Source organism: Sipha flava, unplaced genomic scaffold (assembly GCF_003268045.1).
Source record: "Sipha flava isolate LNK unplaced genomic scaffold, YSA_version1 257_pilon_pilon, whole genome shotgun sequence".
Taxonomy (NCBI): domain Eukaryota; kingdom Metazoa; phylum Arthropoda; class Insecta; order Hemiptera; family Aphididae; genus Sipha; species Sipha flava.
The window spans coordinates 1,189,002-1,201,236 of record NW_020272911.1 but is presented as its reverse complement, the minus strand read 5'-3'; the positions used below and the strand labels follow the sequence as shown (position 1 = coordinate 1,201,236).

The 12,235-nt window shown below is 31.5% G+C and overlaps 1 protein-coding gene across 1 annotated transcript in view; it reads left to right on the top strand.

The window, feature by feature from the left end:
* The window catches only part of LOC112684742 (protein dead ringer homolog), a 95,520-nt gene that overhangs the window by 66,203 nt on the left and 17,082 nt on the right, over positions 1 to 12,235 (top strand). The window contains exons 5-6 of the mRNA XM_025556392.1: positions 4,332 to 4,515; positions 6,280 to 6,968. Coding sequence (XP_025412177.1) covers positions 4,332 to 4,515; positions 6,280 to 6,968 — 873 coding nt within the window. The remainder of the gene's footprint in view (positions 1 to 4,331; positions 4,516 to 6,279; positions 6,969 to 12,235) is intronic.

Here is a 12,235-nt window from a genome sequence, read left to right as displayed (position 1 = left end):
GATCGATACCACATTAATTATTTAACGACGTAGCACGTTCGTTGTTATCTTGAGACGTAATAGTGAGAAAGATAGGTAATTTGAATAATTAAACACTTGTATGTTAACACTTATAAAAATTACTGTTTTTATTAATTTGCCACAAGAAAAATAACAAACAGTTAAAAACAAAAATAAAGAACAGTTTATTTTGGGTTAAGAATTATGTACTTGCGGTGATGTGGCTGTAACAATGTCCACGACTAGTAACTATTTATTAAAGAGGGAAAATAACCAGTCCAACACTGTCTATCAAAACTACCTATCTACTTCTGATTAATGCCAAATGCTCTACCTGCATTTATATGAGTTCCAATGACGTAAAGTGGTGTAATTTTAATATTACTTCCTTTTACTGTCGATTTAGCATTATTATGTTAATAGGTGAAAAACTACTTGTTGTTTTCACCTTTCTCTTGAAATTATTTCGGGTAACATCTTTTTTTAATACTTATATTATTTTATTTCACATTATTTATATACCATTTATATAATTTTACATAACATTGTATAAGCATCATATAATATTCATGTAATCATTTATACAACTTATTTATTAATATTTATACTAAATTATATTGATTATTAAATTATTCTGAGCCTTGGGCTTATTACATCCCTCCCCCTTGAATTCTTATTTAAGGAATTGATTACATGCGAGATACACATTTTAAATTTTTTTAATTTGGTTCATTCTATAACGAAATAAGATTACGCGTTGCTGTGAATACTGAATTGGGCTTTTTGTCGAGTTCATAATTGGTGAAAAATCAAATAAAACACAAGCGTAACTTTCAAAACACAGATAGGTAGCAAAAAAGAACTACACAAAAGTAGATTCTAAGTGGATCCGGCATTAGATAAAAAAAAAAAAAGACCACAAGTATGAAAGATTCATCTGATTTAAATATTACCAAACATTTTTCTTCTAAATTTTAAGCCTGAATTAAGGATAACATCTTTAGTCACCCCTCCTCTAGAAGTAAGTCTAAATATGCCCCTGTCTAAGATATTAAAATGTTTGTACTACGTGTACAATATTTGTTAGTTTACGGTTGTGGCCCATGAAGTACTTTGCATGGAGGAAAAAGATGAACCTATTCCTTCTCAATTTCGATTTAAATGTTATATGAGAATAATAAATATTATTCCACGTTTGATAATGGCCAATTCTACGATATTTGTATATATAATTAACTCTATTATTTTTATTTTTACTTCGTTACTTCAATAAATAAGATTTTATTGCACACTTTTAACTTTCGTAATACATACTTTGTGTACAAAATAAAGTACGTCATAAATAGGTGTTCATGGTCTTGTCGTACGATACGAAACGAGTTTAATTATTTCCCGTACGGAATCAAAATAATCAACGGATTTTATTTGTTTCAAGAATCACAACATGTTCAGTATTAGGGAATGGAACGCAAATTACAAACATCTGCGTTGAAAATGTTTATGAAGTAACGAGTCGATAACTCAGTGTTTTGCAAATAGTTTTTTTAGCTTTTTATAATAATGAATTTTAAAAAGCTGTTCATTTTCAAATTCCCTAGAAATACTTCGGAAAGTAAAATTGTTGAACGCCAATTGGCAAACCATATAATATATATTTAATTATTATTTATGTTGAAAGTGGTGTACTCTATAACATGGCCTTCGTCGGTGGAAGATGCGTATTATTAGGCTGAACCAAATGTCTTTGTTTTTGTGTTGGATTACCAAAAAAAACGTTTTTCGTATAGCACATATACACTCGAAAAATATCATGAATAATATGCAGTGATATTGTGATATAGAGCTCGTATGATTTATGAATTTATATTTTAAATTCGTCGTCGAACAACTGTTGCATATAATAATTAATAATAAAAAAATGTAATATAATACACGTAATGTGTATTTCACGGTAGTTAAAAACTTGATTGACATTTGCTTTCGTGATTTGCACATGGGCTATATTTTCCATTAATCAACTGAATCTAATTTTAGACACTGTTAAATTTACATTCGTATACAACCGCGCCATCCGCATATAACCATTTCAATTACAATTTTAATACGAGTAATTTATTAAGGCTGCTTGTTGTTTTCAATACATTAAACTCGTATTTGAAAAATCTTTCCGCAAAAATAAAAAAAACTGTCTACTATAATATAACGTTCATCGGCACAAATAATCATTTTATATATATATATATATATATATATATATATTTTTATATTTTATGCCCTTTTAATTAATGATATATACATATTAAATTACTATTCGTTTCGGTACATTCATGACGTATACGCATTCAAGTATTTTATGAAAAAGAGGATTTTTGTGTGTTATTGTTAAATCTTAGCTGAGGTGTTCCAATTTTTCAATTTTTTTAGCTTTAAAATAATTATATCTTATTGAACCCCCTTCCAGTAATATGTTTTGACATCAAAATCCCTTTTTGGTCTACGATAATAATAAACAAAATGTCTATGTTAATATGAAAAAAACGTTCTGCCTCATAGAATGTTAATATTTGTATTTATATATATGTTTTATGCTCGTCATTATACATAGCTGTTACGCGTTATTCTTATAGTAGTCAACAGGATTTTTGTGATAGAATCTGAAGCTCCGTGCTGGTAACAATAACAAAAATAATAATAATAATACATCATAACTGTGAGCTGCAGTGGGGATATGGGACGGAATCACGAATAAATACGAAAATATTATGGAAGGAGTCAAGTGTATCGTTTATTTCGCCATAAGTTTTTTCCTTCTTCATAAACGTAATATTCTCCTAATATTTACACACTTATAACCGTACATCGTATATGTAGACTGTAATTATAAGTCGTAAAAAGAACCGAGTTGGATATCGGAACGGCCCGAGGGTCTCCCCTTGTTATTTCAGATCCTGCACCCGTTTTCTATTACTAAATTTTTTCTCATTTTTAATAATAAAATATACTATTATTATTATTATTATTATTATTATTATACTTATATATATACATATGTATTATGTGTGACGGCTGTCGGTCGTTTTCTATGCTCTTGCTTTTATTATTACGGTTCCTGGCGCCATACTGTAAACGTTAAATGCGATATGAATATAAATTCCAAACCAGAATTTGAATTTATATACTATTATAACAATATTATTTTCTTTCGTGACATTAAAATTAAAACACGATTTTTTTCCGTTGCATTTTTTGATCTTTTATAGTTTTTTATGGGGAACATTTTATAATATTTTAATTTTTCACGCACAATATGTTATATAAGTTTTAAATATTATGTAATAAATATATATTCCACTATTTTCAGAAGGAATCGTATATGAATAACCGTTTATTCTCAGGTTTAGTTAGAATAGTAGTATACTATTCATAATTTATTTATTTATAATATTTAGATTGAATATAGTTGTATTCACCGGTAACTATGTATTCAATATTTTGTATCTATATTATATTACCACAAGTTTGGCGTCTAAAAAATACAATAACGTGCGATTGCTACTAATAAATTATACTTTTAGATTTATATTTTACTATAAAAATGAATTGTTAATATAGTTATTTACATATCCAAATATGTAACTATTTAATAAATGTGCGATAAATATATTTAAATTGTACTTCCGTTTATGAGCTATTTAAGAAATCGAAATCCCAAAACCGTCATTTTGATTATCGGGTGCTCAATAATTAAGTGCGTGCAATTTCGACTCAATAATATTGTCACTATGTTAGATTTAGTATTAATGAATAATCTTATTCTAATAACGTTCTCGTAGTGGGAAAAATGTAATTTTATTGTATTTTCTTTCGCAATAAAAGTTTTTAGGCAGCATAATATAGTATGTTATTTTTAGTTTCATATCATCTGAAACGCAGAAATTTTTTTTTTTTTACAATGTTGATGAAATCGAATGTTTCTTAACTTATCCATATAAATTTAAGTGACTACTTAAGTTGAGTAGATCGTCAACATTCAAAACTAACTTCCTGTGTCACTACACTAATTATTTCAAATTATCAAACAACTATTTTTCAAAAACGCATATCAAACCGACTGAGAAAACGTTCGTTTAGATTATCATTTTATCATTGCCTATAATGTTATTTCTTTATAGACTGCGACCAAAATATATATACTTTTTCGGAATGCGTTTACATCGATGAATCATTGTCATTACATATAACATTAATAAAAATGAATTTTACTTGTTTTAATTTTGGGGCTTATCATACATGTTTTTAATAATTAACACGTAAATATGTCATTTTAATAGGAACGCCAATCAGCCGTCTACCTATCATGGCCAAACGTGTGTTAGATCTCTACACTCTTTACAAGTTGGTCGTCCAGAGAGGTGGCATCGTTGCGGTTATCACCAAGAAGTTGTGGCAGGAGATAATCCGTGGCCTGGGCTTACCTCCATCCATAACGAGTGCCGCGTTCACATTACGCACACAGTAAGTGCATGTTACATTATTACCGATGTGTATAAAATTATATCGTGAGTGACGTAAGTATTATTCTATTCGGAAGAAAAATAAATGTTTGTGGGTGACATATAAACGCAGACGAAATAATGGTTATAATACACGAGCTTCCATAATAATATCAAACCGTCTTTCTACAATCAATAATTATTTTTTCCTACACATCTTCTGAAAAATTGTTTTCACCAAATGTAATGTATAATTTTTTTTAAAAAATATTATATTAATAATTGATTAATAGAAATTATTTCTGTAGACAGTAATCGCAAAAATTGACTATCAATAAATTGACCTACGGGTGAAAATATAGCAAGGGGGTCGATTTTCGAAGCGAGTTTAGTACAACTTTTTATATTATGTGTGATGAGTAGTGCTTGACTTGGAAAATGAAAGAAGAGGGACTCTATTTACTTAAAAAAAATAGCGACTCCAAAATTTGTTATGCGTCATAATTATAATATAATAATAATAGATGGACGCTAACATTTCTGAAAATTAGTTGGGGTACTCCGTTCCCCTGCGTCCTCCCTCAAGTGGAGCCCTGATGAGTATAGGCGATGCAATATGAGGAATGATTAACTTATAACAATAATGATACTTAAAATGTTTTTTAATATTGTAATAAATATTTCCAGTCAGTTTTAAAATTTAAAATTAAATTTTGACTTCTTAAAATATACTTAAAATTTCTTAAAACATTCGTTTAGAGGTGCATAGTCATTTTTTAAATTGATAACAAATATTTAATATATATTTATTATTAAAAAATTGTTATCTTTGATAATTTCGTTTTTAAATGAGGTTGGATAATTCATTTTATTAAATAAATATCAAATCAAAATAATCAAATTTGCTATAATATTTCCAATAAAAGCCATTAAAAAAAAAAAAAAAAATAATCAAATCGACTTAAACAACATAATTTATTTATAACAAAAAAAAAAAATTTAAAACATTGAATATTGATAAATTTCTTATCACATCTTATCTTATCACAAACGTAACTAAGCCAACGAGAACCGTCAATTTCCTATGGGTAATTTTCTAGCTCCATCTATGGTACATGCTTAAACGCAACAGGGTTCAAACTATCGCACTGCTCCTTAAATATATAAGTATATAATTTGAGATTTAAAAAAAAAAAGAAAACATTTTTTTCACGATAAAATGTAAAAAACATAGTTCACGCTGCCAATTCTGTTGCCCCTCGTAAACACGGCCCTGGCTGTCGAAACAATTCGTTCATTTCGTTTACCGTTGAAACGTAAACTTGGACGTCTCAATACGTGTATTGTGTCCGAGAAAAATAGACGACAGTATGTACCGCGGTTACCGATCTGGTGCTGTACGTACACACCGCATGGTCGGACTCGTAGTCCTCGCAGTGCTCAAAATGGGAAAAATTAAGTAGAGGAGCTTAATCCAACGAATTAAACACTGCATTCCACGTGCACAATTATTTAACACTTCCCCCCCCCCCTAACATTGTATATATTTTAAATATCACTTTTCAGTTGTTACACGAATATTTAAATTCCAAATAACAATATTGATAAAGTTAATAATAATAAAAAAAAAAAACCGTACTACGAGTGTACCGTATCGAATCATATCTGTGTACACCAGACATTACTAATTATATTTTTCGAGAGTTCGAGTACCGAATCCAAGTGTGGTCGAAGATCCGCCGTGCGCTCGTGCAATAATCGCATACGCTGTTTTGTTTGTGCGCAGGTACGTCAAGTACTTGTACGCGTACGAGTCGAGGATGAACCAGTTCAGCACGCTGGACGAACTGAACATGGCGATAGCGGGCAACAGGCGCGAGGGCCGGCGCAACAAGTCGCTGATGTACTCGGACATGCCGCCGCCGCTGGCCGGCCACCAGCACCACCATCACCACGGCGTGCACGGGAATCCGCACTCGATGGTGCACGGTGCCGGTGGCACGGGGGGCGCGTCGCAGCCGCCTTCGCACCACCATCACCATTACGTGCTGGCTGCCGAAGACCGGTTCCGGCAGATGGCCGCCGCCATCATCGACAATCATCATCATGCGGCCGCAGCGGCCGCAGCGGCTGCGGCCGTCGGCGTCGACCACTCCCGACTGCAGCAATCGTGCAGCCCTCCACAGCAGCAGCAACAGCAACAGCAACACCCGCAGCAGCAACAGCAACCACCCGAGAGCGCCAAGACGGCCTCGGCCGCGTTGCAGCAGACGCCCCGCAGTTCACCGGCCGCCGGTTTGCCACCTCCTCCATCGACGGTACCGCCACCACCGCCTCCGTCGACATCGTCTTCGTCGTCGCTGTTCAACGGCCACCAACCGTCGCCGTACCAACACGTCCAGCAGCAGCAGCAGCAGCACCAGCAGCATACCAACGTCATACAAACCGCGCAGGAGCAGACCAACAAACAGAGAGGTTAGTATACTGCTTGCGAAACCCTAGTGGTAACTTACCGGTTAAAATATTCCAGAACCCAGTTACGTATTTTAGACGTACCAACGGTTACGAATATATAAAATATAAAATGACTATAAATATTTTATGATTGTATTTGAGAGATACCACGTGAAACACAGATAGTAAAAAAAAATATAAATTAATAAAAGTATTAATTCGATAACTATATAACATGCAGGATTTCGGTTCGATTAAGATTTAATTAATAAAAACGAATAAAAAAAAATTATAGTTTCAACTGATTAAAGCAATACAATGACAAATAGATAAATACAAGAGCTAATAATTTATTATTACATGGTTATTATCGCTAACTACAAGTAACATTAAATATAGGTACTCAAACATCAACATTATTTAGTCAGAAAACAAGTAATTTTTAACTTGTAAGTTCTATCGAGTACAGGTAATTAATAAATAAAAAAAAAAAGATTTGTTTTTACTTCACTGAAATTACATATTATATTATTTTATTAGATCATACAAACTTGTTATCTTTTCGCGTTGTAAATATTATTTGTTTTAATCGTTCGAGTGGTTTCTGTTGTACCTCATTACGAATAATTTTTTTGAATAAATTAACACATCACCTGCATAATTAAAATAATATTATAAGAACCATATTTCAACACAATTCATGCACCGCACTTGGATAGAATAATAATGTTATATCACATAATGCTTGATTTAAATAATATGTGGCAACTATAGACGATGTATGTTAGCGATTATATAGTTAATTGGTTTTTATTTTTAAAATAATACAAACTTTTTGGTATATTATACGCTACAATCGCATATACACACGCTAATACCGCACGTCGTTTTCGTTGTATATTCGTTTATTTAAAAATATATCGTGATGGCATGGTGGCGGTGAAAGCAGTATGACAGTTATATTATAACAATATGTATAGCGTTCAGTGTTGAGCACTGTCAGCTGTATAGATACCTATACGCATATACACAATTTAAATGGGTGGCATTTGAGCCTGCAACAGTATAATAATATTACATTGTTTAAAACTGTTTGAACGATTACTTAGTTATTTTTATTTTAATTTGATTTTTTCACTTATATAAGTAATGAGTTATATTTCGTACGTATTATATATGCACGTTGTTTTATAGACGGATCCAATTCGTTATTGATAAATCGATTTAATACAATAATTATTGTTCACGATAAATCAACAAATCATTGTCATACAGATCCTCATTTATTACCCTGCACTAAAGCAATTATTTGGTATTCGTACAGCTTGTTGAGAGTAAATTTATGTATACAATATATCAAAATTGGTTCGCAAACATTTTTCGGGATCCTTACTGGTCTAAGGCTAAGCCAATACATTATTGCTGTGCATTATTGAACTACAGACGTGCGTACCAATTCTTCGTAAGATTTAGTACAAAACATTTTCTACATTATCAATTGTTAGCACGTGATTAGCACAAAATCTAATGAATGTAATTTCCGTGACATTTTTCGTTGCAGCAAAATCATTATTTTCATGATCATGAATGCTTCAATTTTGTAGCCCATGATCATAACTATCGTAAATAGTGTTACATAAATGAGTAGGTAAGAGTGTTCAAAGGCGAAAATCGTGCTTGGTATTTTTCACCCAATCGATCGACGGTTTGACAGTTAAAATTGTATTATCTGTAGTTCCGATGGACTTTGAACGATTGCAATTTTTCGGAGAAAATAAAATTTTACCCCAGAATCATTCAATATACTGAAACGGTTGTCAACACTAATTTGATGGTCCAACTCCTCACCGATATGTGCCCACACATTCATGTGCTGCCACCCGACGGCAGACAGACGGACTCGTTGATATCTTTTTAACGTATACTCGTGACAATTGGTTTTTTTTTTAATCTTAACTGTTCATCTCGATGCTTATTTAGAAGTGCCTCGGCGGAGAAACAGACGTATGTTGTGCCAAGGGATATGCCCACGCATAAAAAAATGAAAAAAAAATATAAATCTAAAGATCTCCGTAAGGGAACAATTCCGGGTAAACACGTAATAATAATATTATATGCTCAGGCGACATGATGACTACGAGAAATATTTCTCTGTCGTCGCTCCCGTTTGACAAGTCTGTTGAGATGTGTACCCTAGGGTGCATAGAAATACAAAATACGTATTTAAATACGTATTTACGTCCATTGTCATAATTATACAAACATACGTACACATGTATATAATTATTTATACCCGTACATATTGTTTTTGCGAAAAACTAAAGCATCTTATATTTTTACATGCATTAAAAATAAAAACATCTATCAATTTTAAAATATCCAAAAAACCTGACTTGAAATCTTTTAAATCAAATACAATAATTTGAATTATTGAAATATAACCTTAAATCATAAAATTGTTGAAAATATAAATAGGTTTATAAAACGATTAGTAAAAATATGTTTAAATAGTTATACAAATATTATACCAAAGATAATTTATATAATAATCCGTTAAATATTTATTGTTCTAGCTCAGTGAATACAAGATTTAGACTTGGTTAGGTGTCCAAGATTTACAGCATTAGAAAAAAATAAAAAACGTTTTTAAAAATACATTTTTTATAGGTAGGTAATTTAACAAAAATAATTAATCCTCAGATTGAATAAAAGCAACACATCCTAATTATTTTAAACGTTAACTAAAAATGCTGAAAACTACATGAACAAAAAAACGATGTAAAATATTTAACATGCGAATCATATTTTTGAACTTGTAAACGGTCCGAAACAAATTTAGTTTTCGAAACGATTAATTCTTATGACGTACAAAAAAATTCAAAATCCCATAAGACTCCAACTATACGTTGCTGCGTGAAAATTAATTATAATATTGCAAACGTGTGTGCTTACCTGGATCGTTTTTGAAACTCTACCAAGAGCGCGTAAACGGACACGTTATTCGTTGGCGTAGTGGAGAAACGATGACGAAGGGAAAAAAAACAAAACGAAACAGAAAAATAAAATAAAATAAATATCTCACCGCGTGTGTTCTAATTTCTGCTCATTCATCAGACGTCTTCATTAGTTACGGGCGGCACCGGTGCAGGCGATCAAAAACGCGTTAAAGGGAACTCGTTGGAATCGTATCAAGACGGCGAATACCGGGTTGGACGGTTAATTATGTAAATGGGGTTGGGGGTGGGGGAAGCGAAAAAAAATTTCCGTTGTCACGCGTTAATAAACGGCCGCGTTTCAGTGTTTCGAAAATCTTACGCATAAAAACTACACGTATACATCACGACGACGATAACTGTGTATTTATATCTCTTCACGTCTACCCGGTGTGCTTACTGCGTATGTATACACTTCCGTATAGGTATGTATGTGTGTTGCCGCCGGATTCAACGTACGAAAGTGTACGTAAAGCAAACAAATCGTTTCATAACTCATTTTCTTGATTTTCGTACGCTCGATTGAAAAATCCCTGTACATATTGCATGAAGTGCATCGGAATAATGTTGTCAGGTGGACCATCGAATGTAGTTGATATCCGTGCTCAAAATATTTGCCCTAGAATTACGGTTCCTATGTGTACACCGTCGAATCACAGCTACTTTTCGAAGTATTGGACAACAAATATCGATGGTACCCACGCATACAACATGTGTGTCATCGACAGGGGTGTATTGGTACGTGGGTATACGCCGTATACCCTTCAGCAGATTTTCGTTTTACGGCGTATTCGGCGTAATGTAAAATATTATTTTACAGGTATACGCTTCTAAAATAACTAGAAAATCAAAATCGAATATTAGTTCATTCGAAAATTTTTTTATGAACTATGAAGTTTGAATTAAATATTTATCCGTTGAGTATTACAGTGAAGATTGCTGTGTATAATGCATTTTAAGTTCAATTTAGTAAATTACATTTTGAATAATAGATATTATTAAATATATGGAGTATGGACATTCAGTCCGTGGTTCTTAAATCTGCATCATGCAAATCATAAAATTTATAACGTGTGGTAAATGTATATCTTGTGGTGTTGTATTTTATTGTCTTATTAGAAGTTATAAACATATTAGAGTTTAAATTAATTTATTCGAACGTATTGAAAAAATTATTTTTAGGTTAATATCTATATTTTTTAATGCCTATACCCTTAAATATATTTACCAATACACCACTGATCATCGAGAACCTCGGCCTTGTTGAATAGTTTCAGTTCATAATATTCAGAAAGCGATTCGTTTATAATTTGTTGAATGCCAATTCGACGGTCAGATTTATTTTTATCTGAATTGGTTATCAAATTTACCAAATCCTATTGCGTGCGCGTGTGTGTTTGCGTGCGTAGTGACTTAATAAGACAATACGAATTCATTTTTACCTGGATTCACCGATACATTATATTTTTTACTCATATTTTTCATAAAAATGTTTACATTGCATAGTATTTTTACTATAGTGGAATGTGACGTATTATATTCAATGTCTAGCATAGAAAAAATCTTGGATCAAATGAGGGATTTTGTTTATGCTGTATATTTTATTTTTGTATCTTTTACAAAAAATGAAATATGTTAATTTCTCTTTGTTAAATGTTTGAAAATACCTCTGGGGAATATAATTTAGAAATGTAATATAATCAAAGTTGTTGCGTGTAATGGGACTATATCTGATAGTCGAATCATCTAAAAAAGCTTAAATTAATTTTATCGTAAGTCTTAGACTTTTGTTTCGGTATGGTTCTTTTTTTTCTATCATATGGATGTATACATATACATTTTTATTTACATTAGTTTTTACTAATTGTAACGGTAACATAAAATAAAAATATATGGCTTGTAATTTGGTATTTAGGTTAGATATTAGGATGAAGTGGATTATTACTTGTTGTTCATGTATTGCAATTAGTGTTGTTACATTTTATGTACAATATTATTACAATGATATGAAAATGGTTTTAATACATATATCATAATATTTAAAAATTATCCGAGAAAAGAGAGACTTCCTCACCGTGCTGTCAGTAACGTGATATGAGATTGCACAATATTATAATTAAAATAAAATACACTTTTCGATTTATTTGATAATTTGAGCTTGCATAATTAAAACGTTAATACTCCATTATAATCAATTAAATATTCAAGCAATAAAAGTGTTATTGATTTATAAATTAAACTTATTTGTTTTCGATTATTACACTTAAACATTTTTTTTATTGCATATAATATACA